We start from the raw sequence: 13300 nt of genomic DNA, 5'->3' as shown, positions 1-13300 counted from the left end.
TGGGGCACGGGCTCTAGGCATGAGAGCTTCAGTAGTTGTGGCACATGGGCTCAGTAGTTGTGCCTCGCGGGCTCTAGAGTGCAGGCTCAGTAGTTGTGGCACGCGAGCTTAGTTGCTGCACGGCATGTGGGATCTTCCCGGACCAGGGCTCGAACTCATGTCCTCTGCATTGGCAGGCGAATTCTTAACCACTGCACCACCAGGGAAGTCCCAATTGGATCGTTCTTTATCTCCCTTCTGATACTTTCTACTTTTTCTAGATCTATTTCAATTTCTTAGAGTAGTAGGACTCTAGAGAAATGGGAGCTGGGATGTCTTGTCTAGTGTACTTTGATTCTGTACTATTTTGTTTCCTTTTTTTCCTAGAGATAAGAGATGATCCACCAATTTCCAAGAGATTGGGAGTTATGAAAAGAATTTACAAATAATCGAATTGTTTGCTTCTAGAAGGCAGAGAAATGAAATTGGATTGGGTGATTTCTGAAATTTCTTATTCAGTATTTTCACTTATATAGTTTCGCCTGCCTAGTCCTAGTATGATCTTTTGAATGTAACTAAGATACTAGTTTTTGGAAATGTTCACTTCAGATCATAAAATCTGGGTTATACAATACCCAGAGGGATACACTGGGAGACAGTAGGGTAATTAATCAAAATGGAGCTAACATCTGTTGAATGTGTACCAAGTGCCAGATACCTGCCTAAGGGCTTTATATACATTGCCTTATTTCATTTCACTACAATTTAGGAAGCAGAGACTATTTATTTTGTATATTTTACAGAGGAGAGAAGGTTCAGACATGAGGTAATTCTCCCAGTGTCACTCAGCTTGTGAGTGACAGGACCAAATCAGAACTTAGATTTGATTCCAAAGGCAAATGAAGTAGGTATTATCTCCATTTTGGAAATGAGTAAATTAGAGATGTTAAGTAACTTGGCCTAAAGTTACATAAACAGTAACTAACAGTGGTGTCAGAATTTGAACTCATGTCTGCTTCTCTCTAAAACTTACGGTTTTAACTATATTAAATTCTAAGATATCATTGAGCGTTAAGGAATACAGTAAGAGAACACAACACGTTGAGAATATTAGAAGTTTTAAAAAATTAAATTAGGTTGACTGCTATTATAAATCCCATTATAAATCAGGCCTTAAAAATGAAGGGTTTTTACCACATTGTTAGGCTTAGGGAGAAGACATCAACCAAGGACCTAAATGGCAATGATAACTTGGCATATCATGAATGAGAATCTCTGAGGGCAGAAAAGGGACTTTAAAAAAATATGGTATCACTGAGAGATGCCTTTATTGATTTATTGACTGCATTTGGCTGCTGTGCTTCCAATCTCAGTTGCAGTTCCCACATTGAGGCTGTTCCCACCCTTCCTGTGTCCCTTGAGCTGAGCAGGAACTTCCTGTCCTATTGGAAATGAAAGTTAGAGATTGGGGGTATGGTATGTGTGTATTTACTCTGCAGACTGTTGGTACTGTCTGTCCCATTATTATAGCAAAAAGGTGACAGGAAAACTAGAATAGAGACTGGGACTTCATTTAAGGGACGGTTTGGGCTTAATGTTTTTTGTGGCAAAGCAGACAGGGTTAATTTATTGTTTAGAATATCCACTATGGCTGTGAGGGGGCCTTAAGAAGTGATTTGAAGGCTTTCATTCTATATCCCTGTTCTACTTCGACTAGATTGGTAAATTACTGGGTATCATTCTTAAATTTTTGTTTTCCAACAAGTTTCTTTTATTGTTAAGGTACCTTCTACAGGACATTCCTTTGAAAGTATTAGAGGTGAGTGTTGCAACTGTGTTCAATTCTTGACTCTAAATTAATGTTCTTCTTTCCTAAGAACTTTGTATTTTTCTTCTCTGTGAAGCATATGTTTTTAAAATAGTTATTTATTTATTTTTTTCTACAGTTCACAGACAGCTTGAAGCAGACATCCCAACTCTGTGAACTTCAGCTTGGGCATAAATTTCAGGTTGGGTGAGTAACTAATTGTTCAGCTTCATAGACCTTGAAGACTAGGAAATAGTGGGATAAAGATTCAAATAAGATAGCTTACAATTGAAGAAATCACTAGGCAATTATATCTCAATAAAGCTGGGGGAAAGAAAAAAGAAAGCACTAGGCACCAAGTTTCATGACATAGTCCAGTTTGAAAATTCCTTCTCAAGTACTAAGTCATAGCTGGGAGAATCTGAAAAGGATTAAGAGGCATCAGCCCATCAGCATAACCTAAGAGGAGTAAAACTATCCAAGGATCTGAAACTAGTTATTTCCCATCCTCTGTTTTGCTTGTTTCTGCTCTTTGGTGAGCTCTTCTGTTTGTTCTTTCTTTGTGTGTTAAGGTCGCTCTAAATATAAAGTGGGGGGTAAGTCCTGAGCTCACCTCACATATTCTTTTTCAGTACTGTGATTTTCTTCACATGTTCTCCAAAGCAGTGTCCCAGTGGCCCCTTTAAAATCAAGATTGGAATCTTCTTATAGCTGAGATCTAAGGAGAAAATACCCTCATTTTTTCATGGGAATCTGAACTTGTTCACATAGGAAAGGTGATGGAGTTGAAAGGGGTAGACTTAAGAACTTTTCTTTTGCTTTAACTGCTAAGCCTGTGGGGGAAAACAAAAAACTAAAAAACCAAAAAAACATCTTGGGCATTAGGACCCAGTGGAAGAGCCTCACTCAGACTCGGGGTTAAGTTCTATCAGTGACGTAAACAAGCAGCCCTAGCTCATTCTTTACTCCCCCCTCCTTCTCTCCCCCTTTCTCCTCCCCCTCCTTTCTCCCTCTCCCTTCTCTTCCTCCCTCCCTCCTTCCCTCCCTCTCCCTCTCTCTCTTTCCTCTCCCTTTCCCTCTCCTTCTTCCCCTCTTCTGTCTCTTAGCTTCCTAACATTAAAGAGAAAATGCTGCTATCAGTGACTTCCAGGCCTGGGATTTCGACTTTTGGCTATAACAAAAACAACAAGAAGGTAGGGAAAAGTGCTTTTTTGGAATCCAGCTACTTCCTTTTCTGGGGATCGGGAGTGCCCTTGGCTTTAACATTCTCCTTAAGAGGGGAACGGGATTCCTCTCCTCTCACCGCCTCTCTTTTTCCATCACTTTTTTTGGCATCTTTTCTCACCTGGTTCTGAAGTTTTAGGAATTTATAGTCCCTGATGTGAGGCCTGAAGGCAGTGGAATTAAAAACAAATTAAGCTTTGCAAGTTTGTATCTTTGTGAAAGGAAGTTAGTTTGACTTCCTGCTGATGTATCCAATTTTCACAGGGAAAATATGTCACCTCAAACCCTGGCCCCCAGCCTACCACCTCCAAGGTTATTTTGTCATTTTGATTAACTGTTTGCATTCTCCCCCCAGCCCACCTTCCTTCCTACCATTCCTCCAGCATTATCAGGTAGCTGAATACAGTCAGTGAAATCACAACAGCTTCATCTGAGGACTGAGTCTACTCTTCTAGCTTTGATAAAGACCCTACCCCACCCAGCCTGTAGGGAAGGAGTTTTAAGAGAAGACGTACCTTGGGAATTAAGGCAGAAAGTTCTGTGATTCTTTGGGGTCTGCTGCTGAGCTGGGCCTTTCTGCTCTGCAGATAGCCAGGCTCAGCAGAGATATCTGGAGTCTATGCTTGGGCACAGGGGCAGTCTGGGGAGAGGTGTACAGGCATCCCCACAGTTGCCAGGGAATATCTTGGGCAGTTTCTTGGCATTTCAGTGCACACCGTGCTGATTAGGAGGAACTGTATGCTGTAGCAGAAAGACCATTTACCCCGTCTCTTGATTTTATAGCTGTTCTTTTTTTTTTTTTTTTTTTTTTTGCGGTGCGCGGGCCTCTCACTGTTGTGGCCTCTCCCGTTGCGGAGCACAGGCTCCGGACGCACAGGCTCAGCGGCCATGGCTCATGGGCCCAGCTGCTCCGCGGCATGTGGGATCTTCCCGGACCGGGGCACGAACCCGTGTCCCCTGCATCGGCAGGCAGACTCTCAACCACTGCGCCACCAGGGAAGCCCTATAGCTGTTCTTTGAAGAAAAAAGGTGCCTTAGACATTTAAGGATCTTTTGCTCATTTGATGGATTGTTGGGCAGTGGGTAAGAATTCCTGATGCTTTCTTATACACCTAGGGAGACTGTTATAGGTGAACGAAGTATCTGATCAAGGCATTGGTAAATATTTAGACCCAAAACACCTAGTGTTAGTTTATGGGTGTTAGTTTATGGGCGTTAGTTTATGGGTGTTAGTTTATGTGGTATTCATTCTGTTACATCCTTAAGAAATATGGGTTCATATTTGTTATCAATTTTATATGTACAGACACACACACACACATAAATCAATATGATTTTGATAGATATCTAATCTGTCTTTATTCTTTTCATATCTTGTATAGTACTGTATGAAATCTCCTTCCTAATTTTTTCCCTTCAAGTCTATCAGGTTACCCATTAAAATACAGTAAAATGAATTCCAGAAATTGGTTTTTTCCCTATTAGCGGCTTCATGTATTTGATGCTATCTAAAATATTCTCTTTTCTTAGCTCTCCACTCCCTTTCCCGCTTGTTGTATAGGAAACATTTAACTAGCTTCTAAATCTAGGATAGTGTAGGGGACAAGAGGTATGATTGCGGACTGGGATTCAAATCTCATATCTCTTTCTGATAACTTGTAAGGTTTGAGAAACACATTAGGAAACCTGGGGTAAGGGTAGATACATACTTACTAGTGTATTTGTCAAGTATTCTTTGAGTTCTTACAGGTCACTGCTATGATGACATCACTTTGTGACTATATCGATGACTCCTTGTGTGTATATATAGGTTTGTGGGTGTTGGGTATATTTAAACTAATTGATTACTACACTGCTCTTTGTCTTTTTGTTTATATGTATGGCCTAATGTGTTCATTCATTTTTTGGGAAGAATGTTTCGAGTGAATTTGCTCATGTAATTTGTCCATTTTTATACTGAAAATTAAATTTTTAAAATAACTTATTAGTTTATAGTAATAAATGTAAGACATGTCTATTTTTAAAATTTAAGCATAAAGAGGCATATAAAATAAAAAGTCAGGTCTTCCCTTCATGTCCTGAAGTTCCTTACCTAAAGCCCACTCCTTAAGGGAAATAACTAGTAGCAGTTTGCTCTATCTATTCTACCAGACTTTTTTCTATGACAAAGTAAAGTTTTAATTTTGACATTGGCTTATTTGCTCAGTTCCTCAAGTAGGACAAGTCTATGTAAAAAAGTTCTTAGACCTGTCTGGAACATTTAAAAAACTGAAATAAAAAACAAAATTCTTAACTTCTGAAAAAGTACACATAAATGTGTGCTTTTATTGTCCATCATTTTGTTATACCAGAATCTGGAAATAATAGATTTGCAGAAATCTGCCTTCTTTAAGGAACATTTTTACATCATAATTTACTGTAGTCATCACTTCTGGTTGGTGGAATAAAAATAATTTCCAGTGAGCTCAGTTTGAAAAGACATTTGTACATTACTGTTGTGACTTCATTAGTTTTATTTACTTGTCCTTATTATTTATTTATTTATTTATGTCTGCATTGGGTCTTCGTTGCTGTGCGCAGGCTTTCTCTAGTTGCAGAGAGCAGGGGCTACTCTTGGTTGTGTGCACAAGCTTCTCACTGAGGTGGCTTCTCTTGTTGTGGAGCACGGGCTCTAGGCCCGCGGGCTTAAATAGTTGTGGCACGTGGGCTCAGTAGTTGTGGCACACGGGTTTAGTTGCTCTGCGGCATGTGGGACCTTTCCAGACCAGGGCTTGAACCCGTGTCCCCTGCATTGACAGGTAGATTCTTAACTACTGCGCCACCAGGGAAGTCCTGCTTGTCTTTAAAAAGTAGGATTGGGGCTTCCCTGGTTGTGCAGTGGTTGAGGGTCCGCCTGCCAATGCAGGGGACACGGGTTCGTGCCCCGGTCCGGGAAGATCCCACATGCTGTGGAGCGGCTAGGCCCATGAGCCATGGCCGCTGAGGCTGCGCGTCCAGAGCCTGTGCTCCGCAACGGGAGAGGCCACAACAGTGAGAGGCCCGCGTACCGCAAAAAAAAAAAAATAATAATAATAAAGATAAAAAGTAGGATTGTCTGGGGACTTCCCTGGCAGTACAGTGGTTAGGACTCGGCGCTTTCACTGCCATGGCCAGGGGTTCAGTCCCTGGTCAGGGAACTAAGATCCTGCAAGCCCTGCGATGTGGCAAGAAAGATAAGTAGGATTGTTTTATTTTGAAACATATTTGTATACTTTATCAGGGAAGTTGTTAACTGAGGAGCCCAGGACAATTATCGTTTTCTTATTCTTTTTTGGCTGTTGTAAATATAGGCATACAATCAGCAAATATATAATGCCTGATAAAGGCACATTCTTTCTCAGGATGTAGTGTTGAATATCCTTTCCTTTCTTTGGAATTAAAATAGTCACAGAAGGGGGAAAATGTGGATTTCAAAGAGAGATTCTGCAAAATTATGGTACATGAAAAAAAACACATCTATTTTAATGGCCTTCAATTATTCTTTGTTCTTAAAAAAAAAAAAGATCAGAGTTCTAGGGTCTCAACACTTCCTTCAGCTTTTGAAAGAGTTGCCTAAGTAGAGAGATTTGAGTATAGGTGAGATTGAAAGAGGAAGTGTTTGGGACTAAAGGAATTTCAGACTTGTAAAGAACCTAACCACGCCTTCCCTGACATCATCTTCCTGGCATGTGTTATTATAAGTTAACTCCTCAGAGCATCAGCAACCATTCCCTTTGGAAAAAAAGAAAAGGGACTGTGTTTAACTTGGGATAATTTGCCTTCCCCAACCTATTTTGCATAAATTTCTATTTCTTCTTGATTTTAACATATTGAAGACCATATTGCGGCTGGGAGTTGTGGGGAGTGGAGGCAATGATGAGAGTAGAAGTGACTGGTAGGCACTGCCAGACTTTCACTCTTTAAGAAGTTTGAGTTACCTGAAATTTTTGGAAGAATTTACTCAGGAGAGAAGAAAGTAGGAAGCAATACTAGAATTGTTTATACTTCTAACAGGGAGAGAGAATTTTTCTGTGTTTACTACATTTTCATCTAGTTTCCATCAAATCAAATTTAGTAGAACTTTTAAAGTCTAACATCTCTTGACTGGGGGCAGCTAATAGTTCTGTTATCAGTAATAAAGTTAACTCAGTTGGTTAAAGTTTAGTAGTAATGTCTTTCCATTGATTCCTCCTTTTTTTTTTTTTTTTAGCTCTACTACACTAACTTATGCCCTCATTACCACAGCAATAAACATTCCGCATGATCTCCTTGTCTCCTATTTCTCCACTCCCTACCCCTTGACTCCAAGTAATTTTATACCTGCTACCAGAATAATCTTCCAACATTCCAGCAGTTTAGTGCTGAGCATTTCTTATATACAAACCTTTAATGGCTATGTATTACCTGCTAAACAAAGTCCAAATCCTTAGCCCAATACCCACTGTTTATCCAGCCTTTCCTTATCTTCCCCACCTCTCCTGTATGATTTCATCACATTGACTCTGCTCTAGCCAGTTGTGTTACCTGCAGTTCTCTGGATATAACCTTTGGTTGTCAGTTTACATTTCTCATCCCATAAGAAAATATGCTATATAATAAAACAGAAAAATATAGAAAAGAACAGGACAAAATAAAATACAGATTAGAATAGGAAGTCAGGGCCTTCCCTGGTGGTCCAGTGGTTAAGACTCTGTGTTTCCAATGCAGGGGATGTGGGTTCGATCCCTGATCGGGGAACTAAGATCTCACGTTCCACGTGGTACGGCCAAAAAAAAAAAAAAAAAAGTCAGCTGGAATTAAAATGCAGATGTGCAAACCATAGAATTAATCCTGGAAGATGAAGGCTGATGAATAGTCATTGATTTTGTCAGTGTAGAGGTGGTTGGTGACTTTGACGTGCAATTTCAGAGCGGGGGAGCAAAAGCAGGGTTGGAGTGGGTTGTTGAGTGAAAGAAGGTAAGGAAGTATAGATGGTATATATAGACTAATCTTTTAAGAACTTTGATTAAGATGAAGAGCAGAACCCAATTTAAAAAATGGGCAAAAGGTCTGAATAGATATTTCTCCAGAGAAGATCTACAAATAGCCATGAAAAGATGTTCAGCATCATTAGCCATCAAGGAGTCAAAACCACAGTGAGATACCACTTCACACCCACAAGGATGGCTGTAATCAAAAACACAGATAATAATGTGTGGTGTAATTGGACCCTTATACACTGCTGATGGGAATATAAAATGGTGCAGCTGCTTTGAAAAACAGTTTGGCGATTCCTTAAAAGGTTAAACACACTCCTAGGTATATACCCAAGAGAAATTAAAACATGTCCACACAAGAGCCTGTACATCACTGTTCATAGCAGCATTATTCATAATAGCCGAAAGGTGGAAACAACCCAAATATCCATCAGCTGATGAAAGGATAAATAAAATATTATATATACCCATACAATGGAATTTTGGAATTTTATTCAGTGATAAAAAGTAATAGAGGGACTTCCCTGGTGGCACAGTGGTTAAGAATCCGCCTGCCAATGCAGGGGACACGGGTTCGAGTAGATCCCACATGCTGTGGAGCAACTAAGCCCGTGCGCCACAACTACTGAGCCCGCATGCCACAACTACTGAAGCCTACAGGCTCTGCAACAGGAGAAGCCACTGCAATGAGAAGCCTGTGCACAGCAACGAAGAGTAGCCCTTGTTTGCCGCAACTAGAGAAAGCTCGCGCAGCAATGAAGACACAACACAGCCAAAAAATAATAATAATAATAGAGTACTGATACATTCTACAAAATGGATGAACCTTGAAAACATTATGTAGTGAAAGAAGCCACTCACAAAAGAACACATACATTTGACTCTTGAACAGTGCGGGGCTTGGGAAAATCTATGTGTAAGCTATAGTCGATCATCCATATATACGTGACTCCTCTATATCCATGGTTCTGCATCCTAGGATTCAACCAACAGCAGGTCTTGCTGTAGTGTAGTATTCACTATTGAAGAAAATCCACATATAAGTGGACCTGTGCAGTTCAAACCTGTGTTGGTCAAGGGTCAACTGTATTTGATGCTTCCATTTATATGAAATATCCAGAATAGGCAAATCCAGAGAGACAGAAAGCAGATTAGTAGTTGCCTAGGGATGGAGTAGGAGATGGTTAGGGGGGAAAAGAGGAGTGACTGGTAATGGGTATTGGGTTTCTTTCTGGGGTCATGAAAACGTTCTAAAATTGACTATGGTGATAGTTGCACAACTCTGTGATCCAAATACCATTGAAATTATACTTTAAATGGGTTAATTACATGGTATATAAATTATATCTCATAAAGTTGTTATTTTAAAAAGATAGGGAGCAGAGAAATGAGATAAAGCCTGAAAGAGGATGGTGGTAGTGTTGAGAAAATTTCCTTAAAGATGGGAGATATGGGAGCCAAAATGTAAAAAGAATCATGATGAGTAACTTGATACTTACTTTCCAAATATATATGTTCATATTCATATCCCTCCTACTCTCTGATTCTTTTGTCATTGTGCCTCATGTAGTATTCAGCCTCTGATCCTTTTGTTGTTGTTGTTGCTTCCTTTTGGAATGGCCTTTCTGTTCATTTGTTCACTCTGCCCACATTCGTTAAATAGCTCCAGAATGCTAGGACCTGGGGCTAAGGCATGATGGTGGCCATTCAAGAGCTCACAGTCAAAACTCTTTCAAAACCCTAACTACGCTTTAGAAGTTCAGCTGAAATGTTACCTCTTCTATAAAGCTTCTCCTAATCCCTCTACCTCCTAACCCCAAAGGGGACTTTTTTTCTTAGCCTCCATAATATTTTGTACTTCATATGTGGTATTTATATAATTTTGCATTGTATTGGAATCATTTAGGTGATTGTCTTATCTTCATTGCTGTAGTGTAAACTCTGTAAAGGTAAAGACAGTGTTGTTCAGTTTGTTATCCTCTGAAACACCTGATATAGCATCTTAAGCCTATCTAGTAGATACTTAAAATATATATCCTAATAAATGTAATTAAACTAATGTTAGGCATTAGATTAAGAAAAGAAAAGCAGCATTTTGTTCTATACAAATTGTGAAATTTCGAAGGGGGTGGGAGGGAGGGATAAATTGGAAGATTGGGATTGACATATACACACCACTATATATAAAATAGATTACTAATAAGGACCTACTGTATAGCACAGGGAACTCTACTCGATACTGTGTAATGACCTGTATGGGAAAAGAATCTAAAAAAGAGTGGATATATGTATATGTATAACTGATTCACTTTGCTGTACACCTGAACCTAACACAACATTGTAAGTAAACTAGACTCTAATAAAAATTTTAAAATAAAATAAAGTTGTGAAATTTGGAGTTAGATCTGAATTTAAATATGGCTTTTGTCACTTATTAGATGTGTGACCTAGTTCCAAGTTTCTTAGGCTCTCTGACCTTGAGTTCTTCATCTTAAAGTACTGATATACTTTATTGGGTTATTTTTGAGGATTGGTAATATTTGTTAATATTTATAATCATATATCAGTATGTAAATAGACTGTTTTATCAAAAAAAACCCTTTTTCTTGATGCCATTTCTTCCTCCACCTGCTGCCCAATTTCTCTTTTTCCCTTTATATAAACTATCTGAAAGTGTTGTTTATTCAAGAGTTATATACTTGCTGTCTCCAATTTATTTCCTTCCATTACTTTTTCTTTTATTATCTTTAATATATTATTTGATAATACAAAAGGTTACATGTAACTCTAAAGCATAATAATAAGAGGAACACCTGTAAACCCATCTTCCAACTCAAGAACTAGAATCATTGCTTGTAAATTGCATATATTCAGGAGTTTCTCCCCATCCCATCCCCTCCCTCCCTCCCTTCTAGAGGTAACCACTCTTTTAAATTTTATATTTATTATTCTATTGCTTTTTTAAAACAGTTTAAAGTCATGTTTAATTTGCTTGTTTACATTGTTCTAAGTACTTTATGTATAATTATATATATCATTTAATCCTTATGACAATTTCATTATTATTTTCCCTGTTTCACAGATGAGAAAAAATGAACTACAGAGAGTTTAATAATCACGTTGCTAGTGAACGGCCCAGCTGGGATTTGAACCCACATAGTTTGGCTCCTAGTCTATGCTCTCAACCACTACTATATTGTCTTATTGCAATTAGACAAACAGTCTTCTGTTTGTTTCCATTCAGTATTACATCTTCATGATTAATTCATGTTGTATATAGCTGTTTTATTCATTTTTTCATGTTGTATAATATTTCATTTTGTGAATATACCATAATTTATCCATTCTCCTGCCAATGAGCTTTTGGATTAATCCAGGTTTGTTTTTGCTATTCCTAACATTGATGCTCAGAATATTATCATTTATGTGGTACATTTGTGTAAGAATTTCTTTTGGGTTTATACCTAGGAGTGGTATTGTGCAGTATAGGTATGTGAATGTTCACTTTTAAGAGATAATGCTATGGAATTCCCTGGCGGACTGGTGGTTAGGACTCTGCACTTCCACTTTAGGGGGCACGGGTTGGATCCCTGGTTGGGAACTGAGATCCTGCATGCTGCACAGCATGGCCAAAAAAATTAATTAATTAAAAAAGAGATAATGCTAAATTGCTTTCTAACTATACCACATTTGTTTCCATCAACAGTGTAAAATTTACTGTAGACTCACATCCTCTCTACTTGTTGATAGTGTCATACCTCTCATTTTCTCCTAAACCTAATCCAGTTAGGCTTTTACTCCCACCACTCCACCAAAACTGCTCTTATGAAGGTCTGCAGTGACTTTCACGTTCTTCAGTGGTCAGTTCGTAGCCCTCATCTTACTTTTAATCTATTAATCTATTGTCAACACTTGACACGTTTGATCACACAATTCCTTGGAACACTTTCTTCATTTGGTTTGCAGACCACCATACCCTCCTGTTCCTCTAGTATCTGTGGCCTTTCCTCTTCAGGCTCCTTTGCTGGTTCCTCCCAATTTTCCTGATCTCTAAACCTTGGAGATCCCCAGGACTCAGTCCTTGTTTCTTTTCTATCTACACTTCTTCCTTCATAATTTTATCTAGTCTCGTAGCTTTAAATATCACCCATATCTAATGGAAAATAGAAACCCTGCTGGATCCCATGTCTCCTGCCAGTTACTGTCCCATTTTCCTGATCCCTTTTATAATCCACCTTCTTGAAAAGTAGTTCCTACCTATAGAATCTCTACGTCATTACATCTTACTCTCTTTTACTTAGTATTTGGGGTTTTTTTAAAAAATAAATTTATTTATTTTTGGCTGCTTTGGGCCTTCGTTGCGGTGCGCGGGCTTCTCATTGCGATGGCTTCTCTTGTTGCAGAGCATGGGCTCTAGGCACATGGGCTTCAGTAGTTGCGGCATGCAGGCTCAGTAGTTGTGGCTCCCGGCTCTAGAGCGCAGGCTCTGTAGTTGTGGCGCACGGGCTTAGTTGCTCCACGTCATGTGAGATCTTCCAGGACCAGGGATCGAACCCGTGTCCCCTGCATCGGCAGGCAGACTCCCAACCACTGCGCCACCAGGGAAGCCCTCCATTTTTAAGTATACAGTATAATAGTGTTAAGTACGTTTACATTGTGCAACCAATCTCTAGTAGAACTCTTTTCATCTTGTGAAACTGAAAATCTACACCATTAAACAACTTCCCATTCTCCCCTCCCTGCAGCTTTTGGCAAACACTATTCTATGTTCTGTTTTTATTAATTCTCTAAGTACCTCATATAAGTGTAATCATACAGTATTTGTCTTTTTGTGATTGGCTTATATCACTTAGCATAATGTCCTCAAGGTTCATCCATGTTGTAACATATGTCAGAATTTCCTTGCTTTTTTTTCCTTTAATTATTATTTTATTTATTTATTTTTGGCTGCATTGGATCTTCGTTGCTGTGCATGGGCTTTCTCTAGTTGTGGTGAGCGGAGGCTACTCTTTCTTGCAATGCCGGGGCTTCTCATTGTGATGGCTTCTCTTGTTGCGGAGCGCGGGCTCTAGGCTCGTGGGCTTCAGTAGTTGTGGCACATGGGCTCAGTAGTTGTGGCTTGCAGGCTCTAGAGCGCAGGCTCAGTTGTTGTGGCACACAGGCTTAGTTGCTCCGCGGCATGTGGGATCTTCCCGGACCAGGGCTCGAACCCGTGTCCCCTACATTGGCAGGCAGATTCTTAACCACTGCGCCACCAGGGAAGCCCCAGAATTTCCTTGCTTTTTAAGGCTGAATA

At 39.4% G+C, this 13300-nt stretch overlaps 1 protein-coding gene across 8 annotated transcripts in view; it reads left to right on the top strand.

The window, feature by feature from the left end:
• The window catches only part of RBMS2 (RNA binding motif single stranded interacting protein 2), a 104265-nt gene that overhangs the window by 24181 nt on the left and 66784 nt on the right, over window positions 1–13300 (top strand). For 5 of the 8 annotated variants that reach the window (XR_009565626.1, XM_070046501.1, XM_060306925.1 and 2 more), the window contains exon 1: window positions 2792–2979. Coding sequence is in view for 6 of the 8 variants with exons in the window: in XM_070046501.1 (XP_069902602.1) it covers window positions 2914–2979 (66 nt within the window). In the remaining 2 variants the exon portion in view is untranslated. Of the gene's footprint in view, window positions 1–1459; window positions 1799–1925; window positions 1994–2791; window positions 2980–13300 lie in introns of those variants that run through there. The other 3 variants (XM_060306921.2, XM_060306922.2, XM_030866607.3) reach the window with 3 other exon arrangements.

Source organism: Globicephala melas, chromosome 10 (assembly GCF_963455315.2).
Source record: "Globicephala melas chromosome 10, mGloMel1.2, whole genome shotgun sequence".
In the NCBI taxonomy this organism is placed as follows: domain Eukaryota; kingdom Metazoa; phylum Chordata; class Mammalia; order Artiodactyla; family Delphinidae; genus Globicephala; species Globicephala melas.
This window is presented reverse-complemented; position numbering and strand designations above follow the sequence as displayed.